This window comes from Equus przewalskii, chromosome 8 (assembly GCF_037783145.1).
Source record: "Equus przewalskii isolate Varuska chromosome 8, EquPr2, whole genome shotgun sequence".
In the NCBI taxonomy this organism is placed as follows: Eukaryota; Metazoa; Chordata; class Mammalia; order Perissodactyla; family Equidae; genus Equus; species Equus przewalskii.
The window spans coordinates 15,994,754-16,008,342 of NC_091838.1; the positions used below are offsets into that span (position 1 = coordinate 15,994,754).

At 38.9% G+C, this 13,589-nt stretch overlaps 1 protein-coding gene across 2 annotated transcripts in view; it reads left to right on the forward strand.

Annotated features, from left to right (window-relative positions):
- SLCO5A1 (solute carrier organic anion transporter family member 5A1) overlaps positions 1-13,589 on the forward strand; it is a 131,019-nt gene that overhangs the window by 66,003 nt on the left and 51,427 nt on the right. The window contains exon 5 of one of the 2 annotated variants that reach the window (XM_008514553.2): positions 6,026-6,190. The exons of the other annotated variant lie outside the window; for it this stretch is intronic. Coding sequence (XP_008512775.2) covers positions 6,026-6,190 — 165 coding nt within the window. The remainder of the gene's footprint in view (positions 1-6,025; positions 6,191-13,589) is intronic. 2 annotated transcript variants of the gene reach the window in all.

Consider the following 13,589-nt stretch of genomic DNA (forward strand, 5'->3'; position numbering starts at 1 on the left):
AACAACACATCACATGGGGAATGAATGTTTTTGCAATCAGAAAAAAAATTAGAAAATAAATGGAAGGTTAAAAATATGCTAAAACAAACTACTCATAATTATGATTTTGAATCTTGAAGAAAATGTCAAATTATGCTACAGATTCTCTAGTTAATAAATAAAAAATCTTTAAAGCTTTGTTTCGTAAAGAGGCAATCGCCCATTAGCTGAAAAATTCATGCATACCAAATATCTCTTTCCCAGATCTGCTGGCTAAATGAAATATTGTATATTTCCTCCTTCTTCTCTTGTTAGCATCTTAATTTTTCTTTAATGGAATTTTTAGTTTATAATTTTATCTAAACCCCTTAAGGATTCTTTAGCTTTGAAGAGCCATATTTTAAATAGGATCGTCTATTTGGTCCTTCACATTTTCCTGTGGTTTTAGTGAGCCCACCATGACATGGACCACCCTTCATCTTGTGACTTGTGCTTTCTTAATACTTACCTCCCCAGGAGGAAATTAGAAAAATCACTTTCTCACAAGTATATGGATATTGTTTTAGTACAAATTATTGCTGTGATGTAATAAAGAAGGTTAATAAATAAATACCTTCCTAGTATATTTTTTGAGTGCCTACTAAGTGCTAGATGCATGCTAGGAGCTAGAGACATACAGAAATACCGCAGTCCTGCCTTCGTAGCACTTACACTCTCTTAAAGGAAACAGACAGGTAAACACACGCCGCTCTGGAAGAATTGAGGAGCAGCGGGATGAACGACATGCCATGGGAGCACGGAGGAGCAGCCCCTTGGTCTGTCTGGGGGCTGTGCCAGCTCCCCACAGGAGGGGGGTTAATCTTGAGACTGGTGGTTGAGTTTGACATTTACCGAGCAGACTTGTGCGGAACACAGTAAACAGTACAGAGAAAAGAAAGACTTGGTAGGGAGCTTGTGGGGGCCAATCACAGGACTCAGCTCATTTTGTGATGTCAGGTCCCATGGTAAAAACCCTGCAGCTTCAGCATAAGGAGGCACCGAAGAGGGGTCTTCCCACATGGCAGACCCTAGTAGACCCATCTCCAGAATGGGATCCGTTTCTCACCAAACTAGATGCATTCCCAGCGAGTTCCTCCCTCTGTCCACTTGAAAAGACAACTGCATCTTCCAGGTTCTATGAAACCCAGGCCCATTTGAAGCTTTACTCCTCCAAACGCCTTACTCTAAACATACTTGGAGTTGTAGACATTTTATGAATGGGCATAATGTGTTCACACATGCTGGAGCACGTCTGCCTGATGGTCAAAAAATTACAAACATACCAATACCTACAGCCTCATATTATGCTGTGAGCTATGAGACTTTGGAGAACAATAAGTTATGGTCTCTGGCTTCGCTGAGACTGATTCAGTCTCTTATAAATACACCATCCCTTCTCAGCTTCCACGAGAATCCAGCCACGTCACACATCTCCGATTTTCTGAAACTTTGACTAAAGGTTTGCAAGGTCATGGGGAGTGGCCACATCAGATTTATTGCAGCATAACCTTGTTGTGACTGAAGCCCAATTTAACACCTGGTCCAGGTGCACGTGATGGATGGGTGGGGACACCTGCACTGCCATTGATGTGCACGTGGGAAGAGCAAGGGATCTGCCAGTGATAGGAACACTTTTTTAAAACAGTGATTTCTAAGTATAGTCCAACTTATATTACATTCTCTTGAATGTTGGTACTTTGTATTGAATTTTATTCCTACTTTACTACTGTTTAAGGCATTTCTGGTTTTAATGTCAGCCTGCCCTAATTATTGAATTTGTAAGATTTCTTAGCATTAAACGATCAACAAATGTAATCACTATCATTATTTCATAATCTATCCTTCATCATGCTTTTTACTGCATCTTTGATTTTGCAATGACTTAGTTATAAATGACACCAAGAAACTTAGCTAAGATACGTTCTGCAGCATAAAAATTAGGTATTTGGCTGCAAGTTTATGGATTTAGCAACTTCTTTGCTAACTTAATTTTAAACTTTGTGTTTTTGAAATCATTTTGAATTTATATAAATGCCACAGAAATAGCACACAGAGCTCTTGTGTACCCTGCGCCCCACTTCTCCAATTGTTAAGGTTGCTGACCCATCTGAGAAGTCGCAGACGTGATGCTCTGTTGCCCCCTAATATTTCCGTGTGTGTTTCCTGAGTACGAGGACACTCTCCTACGCGACCGCAGGGCAGCCATCAAAATCAGGAAGTTGGTATTAATTCAGGGCTGCCATTTAGACCGCAGTCCCCGTTCAAGTTTTGCCGATTATCCCAACAGTGCCCTTGATGTCCAAGATCGAATCTAGGATCACATGTTGCATTTAGTTGTCGTGTCTTTTAGTCTCCTTCAATCTGAATCATTTCCTCATCTTTCCTTGTCTTTTGTGACCTGGATCTTTTAAAAAAGTACAAGCCAGTAACTTGATAGAATGTCCCTCAATTTGGGTTTGACAGTGTCACCTCCTGATTTTGCACTTTCTTAGACAGACCACCGAAAAGATGCTGTGCTCAGTGCCTCGTAGCAGAAGCTGCGCTATGTTAATTTGCCCTCTTACCAGTTAGGTGAACTTTTATCTCTTGGATAAGATAGTATCTGCCAGGTTTCTCCACTCTAACGTTAATAAGTATACGGCAATCATAAATTAATAAATAATTTGTAAGTACTTTGTGGGGAAATACTGTGAGACTAGGTAAATACAGTCGATTCTCGCTATTTGCAGAGGTTGTGTTCTGTAACATCACCATGAACACTGAATAGCAAATACGGAAGCATTGCTCTAGGGAAAGTACAGGGTTGGGTTCCTGTCACAATGTAATGGTCATCCCATTAATAATAACCTTGTTTTATGTATGTTTCTGTTCAAAGACATCTTATTTCATAGATGTTGTTGATTCGTTAGCATGGAACCCATGGCCAGCAGCACTATAACTCCTCTAAGACACGTATTTTCTCCCTAAGGCACATCACAGCCTCTTGCACTTAGGAACGCTAAACAGCATTTCAACACTATGCTGGGGGACAGCGGGGATAGACCGTTTTAAACAATGAAATCAGCAAAAGCACAGAAATGCGAAAAATGTGGCAATATATTGTGAAAAGGACGCTTGTTTACAGTGTGAGAGCTGAAACCAAAGTCAGAGTGTCACCTTGTGCGATCTCAGCCAAGAATGTGTGAATGTGGCAACTCACATTTTTTTGCCACTCTGTGCATGTCCTCAAATGACCACCTGCGGCTAGTGTTGATTTTAAGCTTACAAATAAATTTTAGAGAGTTGGCTAATTTGCAAATACTGAATCTGTGAATAATGAGGAATGACCGTATCTTCTTCCTGTTGCACTTTCACTTAGCACTTTTAGCATTCACTGAGCTCAAATCGTTCCGGATTTGGCCATTGAGAATCCTTGAAGTGGTCTTGTGTGGCCTGACATGTTCCCATCATCCTTTGAGCACTTCTTTACTTCCTTGTTCAACAAGATTTTCCAGGCTTATCTTGTATTTTCTTCTCCCCAGCTCTGAAGTTAACTTCTCCAAGAAGCTCTGCTTCCATTTAGTGGAAAATGGAATTTAGAAACTAAGAACTGGATGCTAGGTGGGCTCATTGCTACCAGGGTGTCATTACTTCTAAGCCCCATTAGTAGACAGAGTTAGGAAATAGGTTTATGTACACACACACACACACACGGTATCATCTATCTTATCTATCTATTTATATCTATCTCTATCTATCTATCTATCTATCTATCTATCTATCTATCTATGTATCTGTCTATCATCTATCTACCATCCCTCTCTCTTATGAATTCATAGCAATACCTCTAGTTCCAATCTTATATCTAACTGTCCCCTTTCCATATCTGTAACTCCCTTCTCTGGTAGTTAGAAAACGATTCCCATTATTCTCAATGTATTGACTTATTTGCTCACTCCCTCTGTATGTAATCAAACTCCCAGCCCCACCAGCCAGAGATGTAATCTTGGATACCTGGCCCCCACTCCTGCAGGGCTTGTAGGCTGAAAGTTTAGCCCCAACAAAGGGGAAGGAGGAGGGAAGAAAAAAGAAAGGAGCTAAGTTAAAGTTGGTGAAAGTCTGAACTTTTGCTGAATTCTTAAAAAACAGCAGAATTTTTTTTTTTTAAATGAAAGCGAGGAGGGAAACATCACATATATTTTTAGTTGGCTTTGAAATTAGAAGGCTATTTTACCATTCCAAATGGGTATAAAAGAAAAACCAGTTTTATATAACTAGTATCTTTTAAAATATTCATGTGATACATATGTTATCTTCTTGAATAAAAAAATTGTATATTTTTACCAGATGTTTTAGATCAACACATTGGCTTTTAATATACCAGCTAAACTTAATTTGAATCTTTAAATGTTGATAAGAAATCTTAACTTTCTAAATTTTTAAATTTTGGGTATGACATTTTGATTTACAGTGTTTATAAGAAAATATCGGGTAATTTTATGAAGTACTTTGATTAAATTTGTTTCTGGTGTGTTTATCCATGTTAAAAAAAAGTATGCATCTCAATTTTCTTTTAAAATGTTAATTTAAACTTTAAACAATTAAGTTAAGATACAGAACATTCAAATTAATTTACACTTTAAAATGATAATAGTGAATAGTCTTGACTTCCTAAGTTTTAAATTCCTGAAAAAAGGCTATGAATTATCGCTTTAATAACAGTTGTTGCTTAATTTTTATGAAATGATTTTATTATGTTGCCGAGTAAGGAGATAACTGTTCTAAAAACTGAGATGACAGTACATGTCAAAAATAACGCAGCTTAGCTTTTCCATGAAGATATATAAAGATTACGTGAATGTGAATTAATTCATAGTATAAACATGCAAAAATATATACACAAGAATCTCCTTTTATTCGTCTCTTTACCAATCTTACTCCTATTCACAGAATTTCTTGGTGTTACATGTATTTGGAAGTATACATTGGACTGTATAAATACGTTTTTTGCTTTGTTTGCTCTTTACTTAAGTATTATGTATAATATATAACATATAATATTACATGTTTCCACAGATGTATATGCATGCATATGTATATTTCTGCAGAGATTCACTTCATTCATTAATAAAAGTATTTCTTGGAGTTCCTTTTATGCCAGTACAGGTAGCTCCATTTCTGTTCTAACTCCTGCAAAGTATTTCATTATATGGCTGTGCCATAATTTGAACTTTTCCCATTGATGGACATTTAGGTTTTTCCTCCCAAATTTTGCTATTATAAACAATGCTGCAATGAAAATACTTGCACCTACATGGCAAATTCTGTGAAATAAATGCCTAGACTCAAGGGTGAGACTTCTCTCTCTTCCTTGAGAGGCAGAGGGCAGATACTCAGCCCCCATTTCTGGGCTCTCCTCCAAAGTACCTGGGAGTGTCTGACGTGGTGGCCTCGGCCCTTAAGCCCTTTTAGCTGTGATAATTTCCTGTTTCATACTGAGGCTGGAAGATGAGCTGTCCAGCATCATGGACCACTTCCTCTGCTGTGGGCATCTAGAATGCTGGGCTGGGGAGATGACAACTCGGAAGTGCTAGTTGGGTGACATGGGAAGTGTAATTTAGAACAGTATTGCAGGTACTTTAGACATTTAGTAGACTTTGAGGTCTTAACAAGCAAGGCGTTGTTTTAATCAATAAAAATGCAAATGATTTATTTTAAGCAGTTTTTGAAACCAGAGTCATAGGTTGGGTATTTCTTGTACGGATATTTATATGTGGGTATGTTTTAGATACTTTATTAAATGTCCTTATCCTCATTGAAAATTTAATTTAAAGAAACCCCCAAAATCTGTTTAATAAGGGGGGGATGGTTTCTAATCAGTCATCAGGTTTTTCTATTTTTATTCTCTGTTCAATATCCTCAAATATTGCTGAATGGCTATTTCCAGTTCATTTCAAAAACAATTCCGTTTTATTTATTTTCCATCCCTTGTTTTTAACATTCATTTGTCATTTTTGTCATTTTGTAGACCTACCAAGAGCAGCTGTCAGAATCTTAAGCAACCTGACATTCCTTTTTGTGAGTTTGTCATACACAGCTGAGAGTGCCATTGTAACTGCTTTCATTACCTTCATTCCCAAGTTCATCGAGTCACAGTTTGGTATTCCAGCTTCCAATGCCAGCATCTACACTGGTAAGGCACTGCCTCAGAGCTCCGTGAAAACATGAGCATGTGTGACCACTAGACTAAAATGCAATGAGTGGAGAGGAAGTTCCTTCGAACATCCAAGTGTTAATTCATTAACAGCCGCCTCCCGCCCGGGTTTTAGGAGGAGGAAGTCCTTGTTTTCTCTTTGATTCAGAGTGTGTTACTGTGTGACATTTCTACCCACTGTGTTTTGGAAAGGGAGAACTTTGCATATTTATGTTTTGATGGTTTTCAGTTGAAAGAGTGAAATAGTCCATGGTATTCAAATTTAAATCTGAATGAATCTTTTGATGAGTTGGCATGAGTCAAAGTGTTAAATTTCAAAAAATGATTATCTGAAATATAGATCAGTTCCATGGTATCGGGATTTCCCCTTCATAAATGTGAACAGATTTTGATCAAATTATTGGAGATGCTTGAGGTTCGAAAGGAAATCTATGAATTTGTTTTAGAAGATGTTTTATGTCTGGGCAAACTGATTTTTAAGATACTTTGATACATGTACCATAGTACTTAGTGCTCAAATCTTTTTTCATGGTAAATTGCCTAGAAATGTGGGAACATTAGTTATCAGATATTAGGAGAATTTTTAGTATATGATATAATATTCTGGATATCTCCTTAGTGGTTTCGAAGATGGTCAAATGACTATATCTACCTAAGGCGAAACTTGTTAATAAAATATATTTAAACAATTAAGTGGAGAATTATGATGACTTCTCCCATGACTTTGGCTCCCACCTTCTCCTCCACGTCTACATTCAAACTCAGCAAGCTTGACTTATCTGAAAATTAACAGGCAAAATTATATTATCGTAGAAAGAAAAGTTGACTTGAAATTTTTGGGGCACGCTTTGTTCTCTATTTTACTTTACACATAAAAAGACACAGAATTGGGTTGAGGGTCCATGATAGCAAATATTTTTATAAAGAGTCTACTGTTGTGGACCATCGTAATTGTGACCTAAAAATATGTTTTTCTGTCTCTTGGTTTTCAAAAATATATGTTTTCCTTATATTAAGGTAAAATTTACGGATTACTGTACAGTTTGGTTGTCAGAAAATCTGAACATTCCATTTCTAGTTTAATTCTTACACTGACCTTTTCTTGAGCAACAATTCTTGAACAGGGAAACCAAGAGTTGTCTTGTAGCTAGCTAGATTTGAAGCCACATAGCTGTTATATCGTAGACTCATCTCAAGCATTTCCCAAACTAAGTTTCAATATTAAAAGGTGTTATTGGAAAGAAGCTTCATAGTCAAATAAATTTGAGACTTGCTGAGTTAAAGTATTGTAGAGTTTTTTGCTGCGAGACTTTTCATAACCTTTAAGATGCCGATGTGCATTGTGGAACTCCCAGAGGAAGATTTTCCCAAATTTATTTGACCATGAAATCTGACTTTTTAAAAGGCATCTTTTTCATAAACAGTGTTCCCCAGAACTCACATTGGGAAACACTGCTAGTCCATCCTGTGTGTTCCTGTTCCAGCCAGACTAGGGAGCAGAGCTGTCTGGATGGTCCCATTCCCCTCCAGATGCGCCATTTTGACCCCTGGGATTCCTGGGGCAGAGGTACAGTGCTGAGCGAGATAGGAATTGATGCATAGTGAGTGCATTTTGACCAAGGCTATCTCTTAATTCCTTGTGGAAAAATGGAGTAACCGGTTCAGCTGGACCTGGGGAGTGTGGCTGCAGCGTTCCACACTGGTGCGGTCAAGGCAAGAGTCACTGAATGTGGCCCCATGGCAAAGAGGGCACAGGGTTGAATAAAGGCAACTCATGGAATTTTTCATCCCATGTTCCAACATTAGGATTAAAGAAGCAATGTCACAAAGTTCCAATTCCATTCTGATTTTGTCATCACCATTTTTTTTTAAATCATTGCCAGTGCAATTTATACAATGTTTGATAGTTTCCTGTGTTCTGATAAAAGCCTTTTTATTCCCAGTTCACATACTTGTTCCTTCCTTTCCAGAAAGATAACAAATAATAATAGTCAAGAGATATTCAGCTGGATCAAGAGTAGAGGGTGACCTGTCATATTGCAGTAAGATTAAACAAGGGTGATAATTCCTTTTAAAACTCACCTTGATTTTTTGAATTCGTATCCGTTGAATCCTTCTTACTCTCTGAGCAGAGATTTGTATTTTTTAAGGACTTATTTAGTTTAATCTTTTGTTCTCTAAATCCCTTTCCATGTGTATAAGTGACATGGAGAATTAAGAAGTGTATCTGAACAAGAATTTAAAAATAGTTTTAATTTCTGTATTAAAGTGCTTTTTTCGTTTAAAAAATTATTTGGATGAATACCTTTACCCTCCATAGCCATCTGCTTGTGTTATATGATAGAGATGAAGCTCATACGTGTGTCAGAACATGGCCCTCTTCTCAGGCTCGCTCTCCCAGTCATTGAGCGCCAGCGAGGCCGCCCTGTGGGTGGGGAAATATGAAGACTCAGACCAGGACACCAGGTTGCTTACAGATCCGAGAGGAGAGAGAAAGCTTACAAAATAAGTTTAGAAAAAGCCGTTGAAATAAAGTAACAGGAGATGTGGGTTGCAGAGATGATTCTGGCTTGGGGAGGAGTGTGTTTGAATTGTGTTTCCTGAAGGAAATTGCTTTTACCCAGGCTTTTGAGGGAAAGTAGAACTTGACCACTTGAGTTTGGAGGAAAGGTGTTTATTCCCTCCGGAGGACTAGCTTGAGCAAAGGCAAAGAGAAGGGAAGGATAAGGCTTGTTCTGGCAGGAAAAAGAGTAGCTTGTTTCCTGGGACAGAAATCGAGGGGGCTCTAAAGGCGAGCAGAGGTGGGGAGATGAATGCTTTCTGGTATTTATGGGGCTGGGACCTTCAGCGCCACTTGGCTGATACTGTAATCACACTGGGGGCACCTGTGCCCTGGGAGGAGGTGGTGACACCAGTGTCGGATGAGGGCATCATTGAAACACCTTGGTCAACGCCACCTCATTCCTCCGGTGTTTGCATCTGCACACCAGTGGATCTGTGTTCACATTACACTCTTCCTGTTCATGGTCCTTCTGCTAAGCCATTTAGGGTCACATTTCCTGACTGAAATTAAATATTATGAAGTTGATATTTTGGAAAAGCATGAAATGATGGGAAGAGCCCTGAAGGAAGAGTTAGATAGATTCTGGCCTTGAATCCTGCTGCACCTGGTTACTAGCTGTTTGACTTTGGGCAAGTCACTTACCTCCTTGAACTTCAAGTACAACGGAAGTTTATCTGTAAAATGAGAATCATATCTCCCCTGTCTCTGTGTGTGTGTGTGTTTATGAGAGGATCAAATGAAGCAGTGAGTAGTGCTTTGTTCTGAAGCTCGCCTGGCTTCAAATAGGTACAACGATATAAAATGAAAAATATAACTTAGTCATATATTATGGGAAAGAAAATTATTATTTATGATGACAATAGCACCTTACCTGAGAATGAAACCTTCTGTAACAATAATGATGACAATAATAAAGCAACTGCTGACGTTTATTGAGTGTTTATTAAGTGCAGGCAGTATCTTAGCATTTTCATGTGGACAACACTGTTTAACCCATGTACCTAATGCCTAGGCAGGAGGTGTTACTGATCAAGCCCATTTTCCAGATAAGGAAACAAACGTCTAGAGAGGTTTAATTAACTTGCCTAGAGACCTGCAAACAGTGAGTGAAAGCCAAGGGGCTAGAGTCTTGTAGGATGTAAATATCCATATGTGATTTTTATTGAAATATTATATTATTATAAATATATTTATTATGTTTATGTTATTATAAATATTATAATAAGCATATTAACATATTATATTAACATATATTGCCATCATTTCCAGTCAGTTTTTGCTTTTTAAAAAAACATTTCCAGAGGAACAATATTCTGCCTAAGATTCTCCTTCCACCCACTCTGCCGCAGCCTTGGCCACTGAGCATGGTCAACGAGAGCCCTTTTCAGAGTTCTGTGTTCTCTCAGCATCACTGTGCTTGCCCCTCACCCTGCCCTTTGGTGTGCAGAATTATAACGAGTTAGACATTGGTTTGTCTTTACAAGGGAAATAGCCTTGGAAAACTCCATTTTGTTTGTCCCTGGAGAATAATGAAGATACTCAATTCTGTGGTAAGGGGTTAGGTTGGGATGTGATTTAAAAAAAAAAAATGCTGTAATTTTTATTGTTGTCTGTTAACTAAATATTTGCCATCCATCTTCAGCCACTGATTTGGGTTCTTGTCCGTGGTAGTCAAGGCAGTGTCACTGGACTCTGATGGGAGCCTTTGGGAATCATTGCATCTTTAGACACAAGGGAGGCTGGAATGTGCATTGATTTGTTTCGTTCTTCTGAGGGTGTTAACAGCTTTTCTATACCAGCTCTTTAATTTTATAAGAGTAGTTTTTAAAATCCATTTTTGTACTAGTTTTATAAATGTATACAAAGAATTTTTTTTTTAACATTGAAATTAAACTTTTAAATGCAAATGCACCACATTAGGTATGGATGTACTTAGCGTCACTGCCCATTTCCAAGGTCAGGCGATGACATTTGACCCTGTGAGACCTGTGCAGACACCACACTCAAATACCATGTGCTCTGGGAGAGAAGTGGAAGCAAACCAACATCCTGAATCAGCTGCTAGTCTCACTTCTGTGCTTTTCAACAATCGTGAGATGAGTAGAGGCTATTAGGAACTGAGAGTGACACTTATACGCTCTTTGTCTTTTGGGCAGAGAGGTCTTTATCATACAGAATTGCGTTTGTTTTTCTCCAAGCTAATTAGAACTTTTGCAGAAGGTTATGGTAGATAGGTTATCATACTCAGATTCTTTTTATTTGTTCATTAGCCAATTAATATAAGACAGTTGAGTGCCTACCATGAGGCAGGTTTTTAGCCAATGCACTAATGGTGGCACTGGGGTTAATTGCTTAAGAAGACTCAGAGGACCCAAATGTCAGTGTTTGCACACGGATATCATATGACAACAGCATTAAAGGAAGAATGGACTTTGCAGCCACAGTCTGTCTCTGAAGGGTATAACAGGACCCACTTTCTCTCTTCTATCAGACACTACTGATGTGTGTGGAACACCAAGGAAGCAGTCCAAACTGGAGTCTTGGCTGGATTTTTTTATACTTTTATAATACTTTTTATATTTTAAAATATTTTTTAGGGGCTGGCCCCGTGGCCGAGTGGTTAAGTTCGAGCGGTCCCCTTAGGTCTCCCAGGGTTTTGCCGGTTCGGATCCGGGGCACGGACATGGCACTGCTCGTCAGGCCACGTTGAGGCGGAGTCCCACATGCCACAACTAGAAGGACCCACAACTAAAATATACAACTATGTACCAGGGGGCTTTGGGGAGAAAAAAGCAGAAAAAACAATTTTTTATATTTTCTGTATTTGCTGGTCACATAGTTTCCTGCTCTGTAACCAGCCTCAACACCAGAACTCTCCGGGGGGCTCTTAGCGAGGGCAGGTACAAATCGTCTTGCTCATTTTCATCAATAGACAACGCTGACAAGCTGGGACAAACCATCCCCAAACTCCTCAGATCCATGGGCACAAAGCAGCAATATTAATCAGTGTGTTTCGTGCCTTGACAATGAGTCAGTGCCCTGCATATACACTTTTTTTTTTTTTTTGAGGAAGATTAGCCCTGAGCTAATTGCTGCCAATCCTCCTCTTTTCACTGAGGAAGACTGGCCCTGAGCTAACATCCATGCCCATCTTCCTCTACTTTATATGTGGGATGCCTGCCACAGCATGGCTTGCTAAGCAGTGCCATGTCCGCAGCCGGGATCCGAACTCATGAGCCCCTGGCTGCCAGAGCGGAATGTGCACACTTAACTGCTGCGTCACTGGGCCAGCCCCGCGTACACTTTCTTAATTCAGCAGGATAGCTCAGGCTGGTTCCAGGCCGGCTGAAGTTCCCCAAAGAGCTATTCCAGGTCTGTTTTCTAATCGAGAGAATAATAAATTGGACTAGAATGAACTGTATGATTTCTTCTTCCTCCAAGACCTTAGATAAAATAATTTTCTCAAGGCCACACATACTAAATGACCGTTTATTCTTACACTCTCATAGAATTATATTATTTTCTTACCCAGGGAGTAGTTAATAACCAATTCATCACTGTGTTATGTTTAGTAATGTATTACCACACACTTTGGCCATGTCCAGCATCAACATTATGTATTTTTCTTTGCCATGGGCAGCCTGATGTAGTACACAGACCTCTCTTTGAATCCCAGATCTGTCACTTAACTAAATGTGTGATTTTAGCCAAGTCACTTAACCACTCCGTCTCACTTTCTTGTTTGTAAAATGTAAGTGATCATATCCCAGGGCTGCTGAAAAAAACTAAATGAGATAATTACATCTTAAAGCATTTGGTATATAGCAGATGCTCAATAAAAATTAGTTTTCCCCTTTGTATACTGTGAGACTGAGTTAAATTTAAATCCCCATTAAAAAGTTTCGTTAGGTTTTCTGATTTAAAACAAACTTTGTATTAGTCTAATTTAGGGTGGAATTCGAAGGCATTTGGTTAAATCCCTCCTGATAAGAGAAGTAGCATATTTGAATGAAATCGTAAGAAGGGTCTACAGTCGTGCACCGCGTAACAACACCTTGGTCAACGACATTTTTTAGAATGATCCCCATCGTTAAGCAGCGCATAGCTGCGTTTTTGTCTCCATCGCAAGAGGAGAGTAGCAGAAACCTTCTGGGTCAGGAGACAGCCAGGAGGTGTCGGAGGGACGTTCGTACCTCAGTGCATCACGAAGCACTCTCTCTCCAAATCATCAAATGACCACTTCCTCTTTGGCCAGCTCTCCAAATGACCGTTATTTCTTTAGTGATTTTTTTCTCTGTCTTTGCCACTTTTCAGAGTAAAAATTCATATTCTAGCAAATTCGTATAGTGACCAATAAATTAAAGAAAATATTATTATGAACTCATGGCTTTTTTATATGTTTGATGTGCTTTAATCCATTGCAGTCATTATTCTTTTCCATCCTCCAATTGTCCCATCTTTGGCCACTGGGGGCCCCCTCCAGTTAGCACCTCTATCCATTGACACACCTCAGTAGTCTTTGTGGTTTCCGGCATGGCCAAAGATGACTTGCTTATCTTATCCTTCCTGCCCTAGACCGGGGATCAGTCATATTTCTCCAAGGAGCCCTGGTTCTTTTTAGAAGAAAGTGATATTTGGAGATCACCATTCAAATACCAGGGATGCTCATTGCTACAAGTTGTTGTTTCCAGGCCTTTTGTTAATAGAGAGAAACAAATCATGAGGTCATACTGATAGGTCCACTTCAAATTTAAGATTGCAGGTTATATCTTAACTTCTTTGATATTATATTGTGTCTCTGTACGCTAATGCTGA